This window comes from Crotalus tigris, unplaced genomic scaffold (genome assembly GCF_016545835.1).
Source record: "Crotalus tigris isolate CLP2741 ecotype Arizona unplaced genomic scaffold, ASM1654583v1 scf7180000024513.1755786, whole genome shotgun sequence".
Lineage (NCBI taxonomy): Eukaryota > Metazoa > Chordata > Lepidosauria > Squamata > Viperidae > Crotalus > Crotalus tigris.
Window position 1 is genome coordinate 671,242 of NW_024100685.1, and position 15,255 is coordinate 686,496.

The window sequence follows — 15,255 nt, forward strand, 5'->3', positions numbered from 1 at the left end:
CATTCTATTCTATTCTATTCTATTTCCTTATTTCTATTCTATTTCCTTATTTCTATTCTATTCTATTCTATTCTATTCTATTCTATTCTATTCTATTCTATTCTATTCTATTCTATTCTATTCTATTCTGTAATTTTATACTATTCTGTAATTCTTCCATATTCTATTCTATTCTATTCTGTTCCGTTCCGTTCCATTCCATTCCATTCCATTCCATTCCATTCTATTCTATTCTATTCTATTCTATTTCCTTATTTCTATTCTATTCTATTCTATTCTATTCTATTCTATTCTATTCTATTCTATTCTATTCTATTCTATTCTATTCTATTCTATTCTATTCTATTCTATTTCATTTCTATTCTATTTCCTTATTTCTATTCTATATTCCAATATCTATTCTATTCTATTCTATTCTATTCTATTCTATTCTATTCTATTCTATTCTATTCTATTCTATTCTATTCTATTTTCTTATTTCTATTCTATTCTATTCTATTCTTGTTATTCTGTATTCTGTTACTTAATGGAGAACATCGCTGCAGTCTTGCTTGCAATGACTTCTTCTCTATGTTCCAATGCAGGAACATTTTTGGAGCTTGGACAAGACAGAGAATAAAGTCCCACCCCAGCTGGTCCTTCAAATCTGGGACAACGACAAATTCTCCTTCGATGATTACCTGGGTGAGTGGTGAACCCAGGGTGGCCAAGGTAACTTTTTTAAATTCCTCTCTATAAATATCTTGCTGCTTAATTGTCCTCTGCGTTCTTCTCCCTTTTCCCCCCCAACATTCCAGGCTCCATCCACTTGGACCTCAACTGCATGCCAAAACCAAGCAAGACCGCCGAAAAATGCAACTTGGATCTTCTGGAGACTCGGGAGAGAGACGTCTCGCTTTTTGAGCAGAAGACGGTCAAGGGATGGTGGCCTTGCGTGGCCGAGCAGGAAGGCACAAAGATCATTGCGGTAAGTCTTCCGATCCTGCTTGTTCTCAGAGGGACAGTGTAGTATGGGGCTTCCTGCCGGAGCAATGGATTGGACTAGAAGATGAATGATTGTCTCGTCTCTTCTTGAAAACCTCCAGTGATGGAGCACCCACAACTTCTGGAGGCAAGCTGTTCCACTGGTTAATTGCCCTCACTGTTAGGAAGTTGCTCCTTAATTGCAAGTTGCTTCTCTCCTTGATGAGTTTCCATCCGATGCTTCTTGTCCTGCCTTTATGGGCTTTGGAGAAGAGCTTCTTTGGGGCAGCCCTTCAAATACGAGAAGGCTGCTATTATGTCACCCCTGGTCCTTCTGATCTGGTTATTTCACAGAGCTAATGGTGCTCTGTGGAGCTAATGGTGACAAGGTTTTGACTCATGACGTTGGGTTCTTAAAACATAGAACATAGAACAATAGGGTTAGGAGAAACTTCTCAACTTGGAGGTGTTCTAGTCCAACCCTCTGCTGAAGCAGGAAACCCTCTGCTATTCTGCTGTTTAGTCTCTACTTAAAACCTCCAGTGATGGAGGACCTACAACTTCTAGAGGCAACTTCCATGCTACTGATTAAACGTCCTCACTGTTAGGAAGTTTCTCCTTAGTTCCAGGTTGCTTCTCTCCTTGATGAGTTTCCATCCGCCGCTTCTTGTCCTGCCTTCTTCAGGGGCTTTGGAGAATAGCTTGACTCCATCTTCTTTATGGAAGCACCTCAAATGATGTTATTGTTGTTAGTTGGGAAGTCGTGTCCGACCCATCGCGGCCCCATGGACCACGTTCCTCCAGGTCTTCCTGTCCACTATCATCTTCTGGAGTCCATTGAAGCTCACGCCGACTGCTTCAGGGACTCCATCCAGCTACCTCCTTCTCTGTCGTCCCCTTCTTCTCTTGCCCTCCATCTTTCCCAGCATTAGGCTCTTCTCCAGGGAGTCCTTCCTTCTCATTAGGTGGCCAAAGGACGAGTTTCAACTTTAGGATCTGGCCTACTAAAGAGCAGTCAGGGTTGATCTCTTAACATTGCTATCATGTCACTCCTAATCCTTCTTTTCTCTAGACTAGCCATACCCAATTCCTGCAACCGTTCTTCATATGTTTTAGCCTCCTGTGCCCTCATCATCTTTGTTGCTCTTCTCTGCACTCTTTCCAGAGTCTCAACCTCTTTTTTACATGGTGTGGACCAAAACTGGATGCCCTATTCCCAGCGTGGTCTGACCAAGGCCTTGTAAAGTGGTATTAGCACTTCACGTGATCTTGATTCTTTGATTCTAGATTCTTCGCCTGACTTCTGACCACATCTATTTAAAGGGAGCCGAACCTTTTCCAACTTTGGAAGGCTCCGTAAAGCGCTGGGATTAGGCCCAACTGCTGTGGCTTGTCACCGAGGCAGGGAGGGTTGAAAGAATAAAAATGGCAGGCACCGCGGTGTGATTGGACAGCTGCCCTTTTTCCCAGGCTGCTGTAAGGGAAAAAAAACATGTGAACACCAAAGAAGTCTCAAGCCTGCCTCAATTATGGGTTCGGGAATCGGAGGAAAGCAACTTCAGAAGTTTGATTTCAGTTCCATGAGGTTTCTGAGCCCTGCTTGGGCTGTGGTCTCCTGCCAGCAAGACGGGAGGTCTAGAACTGGATGACTTTTCAGGCATGTCTAGAAGGCAAGTGGCAGGCCATCGTCCCCCAGTTCTGCTCTCGTTCAGACTTGCAAAAAGTCCCCGAGGTTTTCTAGGCAACCTCGTCCCCTCCCCTTCATTCTGGAGAAACGTCGAAGCCTCCAGAAGGCAGGTTCAAGAATGAGGTGTCTATGGAGAAGACACTTCCATGTCCACATGGTCCAAAACAGTGGTTCTCAACCTTTTTAATGCCGCGACCCCCAACCAATCGTAAGTCGAGGACTACTCAACCGGTCGCAAGTCGAGGACTACTCAACTGGTGCAGCACCGTTTGCAGAATGAGACTTTTGGCGGGCTCAGCAGGGCAGAGACAGCCTGGACAATTCCTATTGGCTTTTGAAAGCCAATACAATTAGACTCTGTTCAAGAGAGTCTATTCTATTGGCTTTCAAAAGCGAACAGAATAAAAGGGAGTAGCACAGCTAAGGAAAAGGGGGGGGGGGAAATGGCAGAGTGCGTTGTTTGGCGACCCCCGTGAAATGGTCCTTCGACCCCAAATGGGGTCCCGACCCACAGGTTGAGAACCACTGGTCCAAAAGGTCCCTACGAAGCAATAAGGGAAGGCTTTCTTCTTAGCAAGCCTCCGTTCTCCTTCACTGCCTCAGGAAGATATGGAGCATTGAGATCAAAGCATAAATTGCTGTAACCTGCAACATGTTGGTCTACTTAGAACAGGGGTCTTCAGACTCGGCCCTTTTATGACTCATGGACTTCAACTCCCAGAATTCCTCAGCCAGACACACGTGCTGGGAGTTGAAGTCCATGAGTCATAAAAGGGCCAGGTTTGAAGACCTCTGACTTAGAACATAGACCATCACGGCTGGAAGGGTCCTTGGAGGTCTTCTAGTCCAACCCCCTGCTCAAGCAGGAGATCCTATACCATTTTACAAAAAAGTGGTGGTCCCGTCCCTTCTTAAAAGTCTCCTTGAAATGCCAAGAATTGGATCTTCTGCACGCCAATGAGGTGACCTACCATGGCTTCTAGTCCACAAGTGATCAATCCTTGAGGACATCTCTGGGTTCTCAAATGTGGCCTTGCCTCACCTCACCTCTCGCTTTCTCCCTCTTTCTGCAGGGCAAGTTGGAGATGACGCTGGAGATCATCAACGAACAAGAGCATGACGAACGGCCAGCTGGGCTGGGCCGGGATGAGCCCAACATGAACCCCAAGCTAGAAGACCCAAAGTAAGAGGTGCCAGAGAGGTAGTGGGGTGGTTTGGCTCAATCTCTTTGGAGGTCGCTGAAGAGAATGAGGAGAATTGGAAGGGAAAATCTGTGAAGTAACGGTGTGTTCCAACATGGCTGTCTCTCACATATGGCCATGCTTGGGGAAGAGGAGAAAATGGAGAAAGAAATGGATGCATGACAATAATATCACCGAGTCTACGGCACGGGTGGGTGTCCAACCTTGGCAGCTCTAAGACTTGTGGACTTCCCAGAGTTGAAGTCCAAAAGTCTTAAAGTTGCTGGCTAAGGAGTTCTGGGAATTGAAGTCCAGAAGTCTTAAAGTTGGTGGGTGAGGGATTCTGGGAGTTGAAGTCCAGAAGACTTAAAAGTTGCTGGCTGAGGAATTCTGGGAGTTGAAGTCCAGAAGTCTTAAAGTTGCTGGCTGAGGAATTCTGGGAGTTGAAGTCCAGAAGTCTTAAAAGTTGCTGGCTGAGGGATTCTGGGAGTTGAAGTCCAGAAGTCTTAAAAGTTGCTGGCTGAGGGATTCTGGGAGTTGAAGTCCCGAAGTCTTAAAAGTTGCTGGCTGAGGGATTCTGGGAGTTGAAGTCCAGAAGTCTTAAAAGTTGCTGGCTGAGGGATTCTGGGAGTTGAAGTCCAGAAGTCTTAAAAGTTGCTGGCTGAGGAATTCTGGGAGTTGAAGTCCAGAAGTCTTAAAAGTTGCTGGCTGAGGGATTCTGGGAGTTGAAGTCCAGAAGTCTTAAAAGTTGCTGGCTGAGGGATTCTGGGAGTTGAAGTCCAGAAGTCTTAAAAGTTGCTGGCTGAGGGATTCTGGGAGTTGAAGTCCAGAAGTCTTAAAAGTTGCTGGCTGAGGGATTCTGGGAGTTGAAGTCCAGAAGTCTTAAAGTTGCTGGCTGAGGGATTCTGGGAGTTGAAGTCCAGAAGTCTTAAAGTTGCTGGCTGAGGGATTCTGGGAGTTGAAGTCCAGAAGTCTTAAAGTTGCTGGCTGAAGGATTCTGGGAGTTGAAGTCCAGAAGTCTTAAAGTTGCTGGCTGAGGGATTCTGGGAGTTGAAGTCCAGAAGTCTTAAAAGTTGCTGGCTGAGGGATTCTGGGAGTTGAAGTCCAGAAGTCTTAAAGTTGCTGGCTGAGGGATTCTGGAAGTCCAGAAGTCTTAAAGTTGCTGGCTGAGGGATTCTGGGAGTTGAAGTCCAGAAGTCTTAAAGTTGCTGGCTGAGGGATTCTGGAAGTTGAAGTCCAGAAGACTTAAAAGTTGGTGGCTGAGGATTCTGGGAGTTGAAGTCCAGAACTCTTAAAAGTTGCTGGCTGAGGAATTCTGGGAGTTGAAGTCCAGAAGACTTAAAAGTTGCTGGCTGAGGGATTCTGGGAGTTGAAGTCCAGAAGACTTAAAAGTTGCTGATTGAGGAGTTCTGGGAGTTGAAGTCCAGAAGTCTTAAAGTTGCCAAGGTTGGAGACTCCAGGTGTTCTTGACTTAGTCCAATTTCTTTTCCACCAGAAAATAGAGACATGGTACTAGGAAGGGCTGCCAGCTGAGATCAAAGGCAGGCTTGGCGCCCTGGCCCTAACTGCCCACCCTGGCCCCTCTGATGGGTTTGGGGGTCTCATGTCAGGTGATCTTGACGTCCTCCACCCACTTAGATGTTCTTCGTTGCAGGCGGCCTGAGACCTCCTTCCTGTGGTTCACCTCACCCTACAAGACCTTGAAGTACATCTTGTGGAGAAGGTTCAAGTGGGTCTTTCTCATCTTCCTCCTGGTCTTCATTGTCTTGCTCTTCCTGGGCATCTTCATCTATGCCTTCCCGGTAAGATCACGGGGGCTTCGGTCTTCACCCCTTCTTCTCTCTTTCTTCCATTTCTTCCTCCCTTTCCTCTCCTTTCTTCCCTCCTTCTCAGCCTCTTTCAGCATCTCCTTGACTCTGTCCTCTTCTGTGCCTGAGACCTTGGGAGCAGCTCCTGCGAGCCCAGGGGAAGCTTCTTAAAATCCTGCTTGCCCAATGTAGCACACTCTGGTGGGGAAGGTTTGCCTCCTCTCCAGAAAGTTGGACAGAAAACGTTTAAAGAAATATTTAATTCATTTATGTGGATTGGAAAAGATTGCTGCTCGGGGCCTTTACTTGTGTGAGAGTAGATGACCTTCAAGTATCCCTTCCACAGCTTTGTGGCTGTTATCAATAGAATAGAATGGAATAGAAATAGAAATAATAGAAATAGAATAGAATAGGAATAGAATAGAAATAGAAATAATAGAAATAGAAAAGAATAGAATACAATGGAATAGAATGGAATGGAATAGAATAGAATAGAATAGAATAGAATAGAATAGAATAGAATAGAATAGAATAGAAATAATAGAAATAGAATAGAATAGGAATAGAAATAGAAATAGAAATAGAATAGAATAGAATAGAACAGAATAGAATAGAAATAGAATAGAATAGGAATTAGAAATAGAAATAGAATAGAATAGAATGGAATAGAATAATAACTTTATTGTCACTTTAAATATATACTAATCAGCATACATTAAAACGAGATTTGTTGCATACAGCTCTCAAAGGATAACCACCTCCAATAGACACTGCATAGACATGACAATAAAATAAATAAATAAAAGTATGCCTATGTATACATGCACACATATACACACATATGTGGCCCAGAGAAACTACACAGTCCAGTTTGCATGTGTTCCTATACGTGGCGAGAAAAAACAAACCTTGTGAATTGTCCAGACGGATGGCGGAGGGAGCAAAGCTGTAGCAGAGTCACGGAGCCACTTCTGGCTCCCCTCTCCCCATTTTTTTAAGCAGAGGCACCCAGCCAGGGTCATCCTTGCCCTCCCCCCCCCCCCCGCTCAGCAGGGCTGGCTGCTCAGAGCCCCTCAAATGATGGGGGGGGGGCTGGGCCTGGAGTTTGGGATGGAGCAGGAGAGCATTGGAAACCCCATCTATGCAAAGTCTGGGCAGCCTCTTCCTGCTTTTGGAAAGCCACCGAGGCATGTCCTGGAATTTCTCTTCTCTGGATGAGGCCTTTCCTTCCCTCCCCAGATTTTGAGGTTGCTGACTTGAACGTCTCACCCTGGATCTGGGTCTTCGGGCTGTTCTGTTCCACATTATTCTTTGGCAACCCCACAAGTGGGGGGGGAGGGCAGGGGGAGGGAGGGGTGTGTTGGCGAAGGGACTCTGAAGCCAGGGATGTCCCGGAAGGCAGCAGGGAGAGTTCATCTCGGAATGGGTTCATCTCGGAATGATTGTGTTCCAGTATCTGAGGGGCTGCCCCAAAGAAGAGGCAGTCAAGCTATTTTCCAAAGCGCCTGAAGGCAGGACAAGAAGCAACGGATGGAAACTCATCAGGGAGAGAAGCAACCTGGAACTAAGGAGGAATTTCCCAACAATGAGGACGATTAACCAGTGGAACTACTTGCCTCCAGAAGCTGTGGGTGCACAATCAAAAAAGAGATTGGACAGCCATTTGAGCAGGAGGGTATAGGTGGGGTGGGGGGCTTGGACCAGAAATTCTCCAGGGTCCCTTCCAGCTCTGTTATTCTGTCCAGAAATTGTGGGTGCTCCATCACTGGAGGCTTTTAGGAAGAGACTGGAGCAGGGGTAGGCAACCTTGGCTCTTTTATGACTCGTGGACTTCAATTCCCAGAATTCCTGGGCCAGCCACGCTGAGGGGAAAGGGAGAATTTTCCAAGCTGAGCCGTGCTGGCTCAGGAATTCTGGGAGTTGAAGTCCATGAGTCATAAAGCGGCCTAGGCCTAGGCCAGGGGTAGGCAACCTTGGCTCTTTTATGATTCGTGGACTTCAACTCCCAGAATTCCTGAGCCAGCATGAGGGAAACCTTGGTTCCTTCATGGCTTGTGGACTTCAACTCCCAGAATTCCTGAGCCAGCATGGGGGAACTATGGCCCCTTCATGACTCGTGGACTTCAACTCCCAGAATTCCTGAGCCAGCATGAGGGAAACCTTGGTTCCTTCATGGCTTGTGGACTTCAACTCCCAGAATTCCTGAGCCAGCATGGGGGAACTATGGCCCCCTCATGACTCGTGGACTTCAACTCCCAGAATTCCTCAGCCAGCCTGGCTCAGCTTGGAAACCTCTCCCTTTCCCCTCAGCATGGCTGGCCCAGGAATTCTGGGAGTTGAAGTCCACGAATCATAAAAGAGCCAAGGTTGCCTACCCCTGAGTTAGTGACACGGTTGTGAAGGGAATGCAGCTCCCCCCCCCAGTGACTTTGCTGGTCAGAAAGTCGCAAAACCTGAACCCAGGACGCGGCAACTGTCACAAATACAAGTCGGTTGCCCAGCCTCTCAATTTTGATCACCTTGATGCTACGATAGTTGTTAAGCATGAAAAAATGGCCCTGTCCCCTTTTTTTTAGTGCCGCTGTAACTATGAACAGTCACTAAACAAACTGGGTAAGCTGAGGACTGCCTGTGGCTCCCAGTCAGATGGAGGAGCTGCTCAGCGCCAGACGCAGCCTCAAAATAACAGCTGCAACGTTCTGGCGGGCAAGCCGGGAAAGTCACCCTGATGGGGAATGAATTAGAAGGCGGTCAGGGCTCCAGCAGAGAGAACTGCTAAGCCAGCATAATGACAAACCTTCATTTCATCGCCCCCCCTGCCCCCCAGACTCAAGGAGAGCTTTGGAAGCCGGCACAAACGGCAGTTTATTATGTTTGGGGTGACCCTGCTCCCCGTCTCTGCTCCTCGGCTGCTGCTGGCTGCGGTTCTCTTTCCAGGGCTGGTTTTTTTCTTTCTTTCTTTCTTTCTTTCTTTCTTTCTTTCTTTCTTTCTTTCTTTCTTTCTTTCTTTCTTTCTTCTTTCCTCTTTTTTACTTTTTCCTCTCTTTCTTTTTTCTTTTTTCCTTCTTTCTTTCTTTCTCTCTCTTTCTTTCTTTCTTTTTCTTTCTTTTTTCCTCTTTCTTTCTTTCTTTCTTTCTTTCCTTCTCTTTCTTTCTTTCTTTTTCCCTTTTTCTTTCTTTCTTTCTTTCTTTCCTTTCTTTTTCCTCTTTCTCTTTTTTCTTTCTTTTCTTTCTTTCTCTTTCTTTCTTTCTCTTTTTTTCTCTTTCTCTCTCTTTTTCTTTCTTCCTCTTTTTTCTTTTTCCTCTCTTTCTTTTTTCTTTCTTTCTTTCTTTCTTTTTTCCTTTCTTTTTTCCTTTTTCCTTCTTTCTTTCTTTTCTTTTTTTCCTCTTTCTCTTTCTTTTTTCTTTCTTTTCTTTCTTTTTTCCTTCCTTCCTTTCTTTTTCCTCCTTTTCTTTCTTTCTTTCTTTCTTTCTTTCTTTCTTTCTTTCTTTCTTCCTTCCTTCCTTCCTTCCTTCCTCCCTCCCTCCCTCCCTCCCTCTCTTTCTTTCTTTCTTTCTTTCTTTCCCTTTCTTCAGCCCGCCTTAATTCAATCCAGTGGGTTGGGAAGGGAACCCCCTGCCTGCACGGCGTGTGTGTCTGAATCAAAGCCGGGCTTCAGGAGAGCTTTTTCCAACTCTGTCAACGTGTCCATGAGCCTGGCTCCCCCAGGAGGGAAAGAACGGAGGCTTTCTTTCGATGTGTGCAACCGGCTCCTGGCGGGGAGGCAGCCTGCGGCAAAGAGGGGGGGGAGGAGAGGATCTGGCTGAACCTTCTCCACAATCCACCCGACCCCAGCTGGGAGCCCACCGGCTGCTTCCAACAGGCCAATAAACCTGTGTTACAGCAGGATGCAGAATAAGAGAATACCAGAGTTGGAAGGGGCCTTGGAGATCATCTAGTCCAACCCCCTGTTCAAGCAGGAGAACCTATACCATCTCAGACAAGTGTCTGTTTAGCCTCTTCTTAAAAACCTCCAGTGATGGAGCGCCCACAATGTCTGAAGGCAACTTCTGTTCCACTGGTTAATTGTCCTCATTGCCAGGAAGTTTCTCCTTAATTCCAGGTTGCTTTTCTCCTTGATCAGTTTCCATCCATTGCTGTTTCTTGTCTTTGCCCTGAGGTGCTTTGGAGAACAGCACGACCCCCTTCTTTGACCCCTTTTCTTTGTGGCAGCTCCATAGATATTGGAAGAACCGTTGGTTGTCGTTGTTGGTGATGCAAAGAAGAAGATGGGACCGAGACATGTCTGGGTTTTAGGCAGTGGTCCTCTGCATGGATGCCACTTCCGCTGGGCCGTTCTCAGCCCGGGAGACCTCTCCCGGGCTTCCAGAAGTGGCATCCACGCACTCCCAGCGGTCCGTTCTGGGCCTTGCGAAAAAGGGCTAGGGGTTCAACCTCATGGTTTCCTCATAGAATACTTGGAGTTCAAGTCGTGATAGGTTTCCTGTCTGAGCAGGGGGGGGTTGGACTAGATGGCCTCCAAGGTCCCTTCCAACTTTATTATTATTATGGATCATCGCACAGTCAGCCAGATGTTCAGACTGGATTTGGCATTTTGTCTACCTATCGAGTCCTTCCCAAGGACCTGGGATAGGCAGATGTGGATGTTTGATGGTATTACAGGTATCGTCGCAGGATGGAAGCAGTTCCTTATTATTATTATTATTATTATTATTATTATTAATCATTGCACAGTCAGCCAGATGTTCAGACTGGATTTGGCATTTTGTCTACCTATCGAGTCCTTACCCAGGACCTGGGATAGGCAGATGTGGATGTTTGATGGTATTACAGATATCGTCGCAGGATGGAAGCAGTTCCTAGTAAGGCCGCCTTTTGCAATTGACTAATAGCGAATTTATCAATGCCAATGGTGTTCACGTGGTGCTCCAGTTGTTTTGGGATTGCACCCAAGGAGCCTATTACTATTGGTACTACCCTTGCTTGCTTTTGCCACAGTCTTTCTATTTCTATTTGTAGGTCTTTGTATTTTGTTATCTTCTCCAGTTCTTTCTCATCTATTCTGCTGTCTCCAGGCACTGCCACGTTATTATTATTATTGTTGTTGTTATTATTATTATTATTAATATAGTTTGGGTGCAGATCAAGGTGCTGGTTGTCCCCTGTACAGTTTTTCATGACCCATAAAAAGCCACAGATCTCTGCAGGGTTCCATTTATGGTGGAGCTGGCCCTTAGTAGGAGAAGATGGATCCCACCACAGATCCCTGTTCTGATTGGTATTGCTTGGCCTTGACTCCCCAGTGGTTCTTCTCTCCTCCCTGCAGAACTACGCGGCCATGAAGCTGGTGAAGCCCTTCAGCTGAAGCCCCCCGCCTCCTGGATCCGGGCAGGAGACAAAGGAGAGGAGACCTACCAAGATTTCAGAGACCCCCTCTCCCCCTCCCACAACTGCGTGGAAGGAAGGAGCACCGACGCTGCCTTGTAGACACCGCGCTACTGAGATGAAGCCAAAACCTTAAAACTGCCCCTCCCCACTTTGTCCCCAATGCTGCTCAGGTGACCTGGCTGGGCTGAATGTACCAAACTGCCTGACCACGATCTCATCTTCTCAAGCACCTTGAACTGCACCCCTTTCTGGCGATGCTTGAATGTGACTATCACGACCTACAAGGTGCCCTGTAGAAGACCCCTTCAGAAAGCAGAAGGGTGACCCAGAAAGGGAGAAGACCAGGGCATCCAGCAAGGGGTCAACCATTCAAAACTGGCCACTTTTCCACATCACAGGCTTCCTTGGATGCCTTGGACCCTCGCCCGGGTTGCTTGAGCAGAATTCCCTTCCAGACGTTGGGGCTACAATTCCTATCATCCCCCCCTGGGAGAAAAATGGGGATGAGGCCCAGAACGGCTGTAAGGGGGAGTGTCAACTCTTTCTAAAGCACCTTCCTTGCCATGCCCAGCGCAGGAGATACCCCCCACCCCACCCCATCCTTAGGCCCAATTTCATTAATCACGGTTGGTAAATGCAGACCTGACTTCTGCAGCAACAAAGATCTGCAGACACCCACAGACACAGCCCAGTGTTGGGGGCACAATTCTGCCTGGTGGAGGGCTTTTAGACATTTGGGTGTGTGCAAATTGTGCACAGGTAAAATGGGAGATGGTCTATTTCAGGGGTCTTCCAACTTGGCCCTTGGATGACTTGTGGACTTCAACTCCCAGAATTCCTCAGCCAGGCACGTGTGCCTGGCTGAGGAATTCTGGGAGTTGAAGTCCACAAGTCATCCAAGGGCCGAGTTGGAAGACCCCTGGTCTATTTGCACACGTTCCGGGTTCCACCTTTTCTAAGTCTTGCTACTTGTTACTTCCATCCTTTTCGGTGTTCGACGGACATCACGAGGACACGTAAAAGACGGCCGGGCCGTTTCCCGTCCTTCAGGTCACCTACGACTGGACGGTAAGATGCTGAGATAAACTGGAAGCTTGAATTCTGTTTTTTAAGGAAGGCAAAAAGCCAACTTCCTCTTTCCAGACAAGAATCAGGGTGGAGAGACGTCAAAGCAAGAGGCAGTCGTGATTCGAGGCTTTCTGGAAAAGTCCTCCAGTTTGTAAGAAGACGGTGAAATTCCCGAGAAAGTCACCCCAGGCCCTTTCATCCGCAGCGTCCATCCCTGGGGGATCGTCCCCCAAAATTGTAATGATGACTTCATACCAACACAGGCAGTCCTTGACATATAACTGCTCGCTTACGATAGTTGCTAAACAAGTCACCGCATATGGTCATAAGTCCAAATCCATGGTTATTTTATTTTTTTGCTCAGAAAGGGCGGAAAAGTGATCCCCTGGCCACGGGATACTGCAAATGGCTTCAAAATACGCGCTGGTTGTGCCCAAAATGCAACCATGTGGCCACAGGCCGTGGTTCGGCCGTTGTAACTTTGAGGACAGGTCATTAAGTAACGTGTTTTTGAGTCCACTGCAATTTCAAATTAGATTAGATAACCTTTATTGTCATTTTTTCCTGTGGGCACAACGGTACACATTAAAAATGAAATTTAGTTGCTTGCCCTCAAGTGTACACATACCTAGCACATATGTATGTGTACATACAGTAGTGGCCAAAATTGTGGAAATCTTTCGGGAAAAGTGTATTTTTGAGGTTTGATGGCTAATAACACCTACTTTTTTTGGAGTAGTATCATAAAATTATACATCAATGGAAAGATAATTTAATCAAGAACGTAATGCAACAAAGTTTGTTCAATTATCTGTACTGTATTCTATGAAACGTTATAGCCAAATAACCAGAAAAAGGAAGCACACTCAGGTTGATCTCAGGTAGCTTTCCTTCATCTGATTTTAGCCAATGAGCATGAGTGTTTAGAGAGCCAATCAGGTGTCATCTTGTTTTGGCCATGAGCCAATCAGATCACAGTAGGATCCAGTGATTGATGTCCTGTATTGAAGGTGAGAGGAGGACATTTGTCGGTGTGTTATGTGATGGCTATCAAGTTGGTTGGGGTTTTTTTGTGTTCTTTCATTTAGTGAGCTTGCAAAATCTAATAAAATTAAAGTCACGGTGCAAAGAGTTGACAGGTCGCCCAGAAAGCGATGTAAAATAATATTATTAAGTGAACAAGGCTACAATTATAAAAAAAATTAGAAGAAGGATGGATGGAAACTTAACCAAACATGGCATTTCTACTGTACAGTTTTTTCAAAAGGTTTCCACAAGTTTGGCCACTACTGTAGATAACCTTTATTGTCATTTTTTTTTCTCCTGTGGGCACAACGGCACAGGTTAAAAATGAAATGTAACTGCTTGCTGTCAAGTGTACACATGCATAACACACATGTATGTGGACATACATACCTAACACAACACACAACATAAATGGTTGTAAGTTGAGGACTGCCTGTGTCCTTCCCATTAAGTTAAGGATGTCCCGTGTCTTCATTTGCCAACACGTGCAAATTTTGTGACTTTCCACAATTCATCTCGAGCGACGCGTGTCCTGATTTTGCTGGAAAAGCTGCCTCTGGTGCCAGACAAGTTGACACACACACCCCCCCAACCACAGACCCACACCCACACCCAGGGCTCATGGGTGGGCCAGCCCGATCTTCTCCATCCTAATCTGGGCCCAGACAAGCCGCTGCTGCTGCTGCTGCTAAAGTGGCCCGGCTGAGCAACTTGGTTTTGCTTCCGGGATTTTGACTATCGGACTCGGTTCTCCAAACAAATTCTCTCCTGGGTTCAGAGAAAACCCCTTCCTGGTCTTTGTACATTCATCCAGGGAAGGGAGACCGTGCACCGCTCTCCTTGCCACAGAAGGGAGGACCCCCCACCAGCCAACTCACCACGGGACAACTGACCCTGGGACAAGTTAACCGTCCCATTTGATTCTTTAAAATCAATTATGAAAAAAAAAAATCTTAATTTTTGCCATTCCCATTTCATCCTTAGCATAACTGAAACTTGGAATTAGTTTATTGTCACTTTAAAGCAGGGGTCTTCCAATGTGGCCCTTTGATGACGTGTGGACTTCAACTCCCAGAATTCCTCAGCCAGGCACGCGTGCCTGGCTGAGGAATTCTGGGAGTTGAAGTCCACACGTCATCAAAGGGCCACGTTGGAAGACCCCTGATATAGACTTTAAGAGGAGTGGACTTCAACTCCCAGAATTCCTCAGCCAGCATGCCTGGCTGAGGAATTCTGGGAGTTGAAGTCCACACGTCATCAAAGGGCCACGTTGGAAGACCCCTGATATAGACTTTAAGAGGAGTGGACTTTAACTCCCAGAATTCCTCAGCCAGCGTGCCTGGCTGAGGAATTCTGGGAGTTGAAGTCCACACGTCATCGAAGGGCCAAGTTGGAAGACCCCTGCTTTAAACGTACGCAAATCGGCATACATTCAAATGAAATTTTGTTGTATACAGCTCTACAAGAATCAACATTACATAATATACACTATGACAAAAAAAAAATTGCATATACCCACCACCCACATCTATGACACCAGAGAAACAGCAATGTCTAATTCGGATGTATTTCGTCCCTCCTTTTTCATCCTTTCTTGAATCATTCTATTCCACCCTGTCTTCCCTATTAGTGTAACTCCTGCCCTGCAACTTGGCAAGTTGTCCTGTTGTGAGTTGGCTGTGGTGAACGGGCCACCTCAGACACAAACCAGAAGCCAGATCACACAATCCGCTCGTCAGTTGTTCTGGCTCCAGGTCTGTTAGCCAGGGAGGGGGGGGGGCAGCGTGTTTCCCTTCTCCCCTGTATCTGCCTTCAAAGCAATATTCCCATTTGCAATACAGCTACTCAAGAGATGCTATTAAATCTGGATGCTGGCAATACTTGGTGGTCCAGAGCCTGAATCGGGAGTGGGGGGGGGGGACAGGTGGGTGGGTGGGGAGGAGAAGGGGGGGTCTGGATGTGCAATCATATTCCAGGCATCGGATTCCACTTATGAGAAGAGCCAGCCAAGATCTGGCTGGTTTGATTGGTCTCCTTAGCACGGGGCAAAGCCCTGGATGTGTCCTGAGTGGGCGCACCTCAGTGGCCTTCACCTCCCCCCTCCCTGATTTTTCCCCTCCCTCCAGGGCCAAAG

At 46.6% G+C, this 15,255-nt stretch overlaps 1 protein-coding gene across 11 annotated transcripts in view; it reads left to right on the plus strand.

Moving 5' to 3' along the window:
- The window catches only part of DYSF (dysferlin), a 155,047-nt gene extending 142,191 nt beyond the window's left edge, over positions 1 to 12,856 (plus strand). For 10 of the 11 annotated variants that reach the window (XM_039333809.1, XM_039333817.1, XM_039333818.1 and 7 more), the window contains 5 exons: positions 585 to 684; positions 798 to 967; positions 3,724 to 3,833; positions 5,486 to 5,633; positions 10,966 to 12,856. In XM_039333809.1, the coding sequence (XP_039189743.1) occupies positions 585 to 684; positions 798 to 967; positions 3,724 to 3,833; positions 5,486 to 5,633; positions 10,966 to 11,004 (567 nt within the window). In that variant the 3' untranslated portion in view covers positions 11,005 to 12,856. The remainder of the gene's footprint in view (positions 1 to 584; positions 685 to 797; positions 968 to 3,723; positions 3,834 to 5,485; positions 5,634 to 10,965) is intronic. The other variant, XR_005555553.1, reaches the window with a different exon arrangement.
- The last annotated feature ends 2,399 nt before the right edge of the window (positions 12,857 to 15,255 follow it).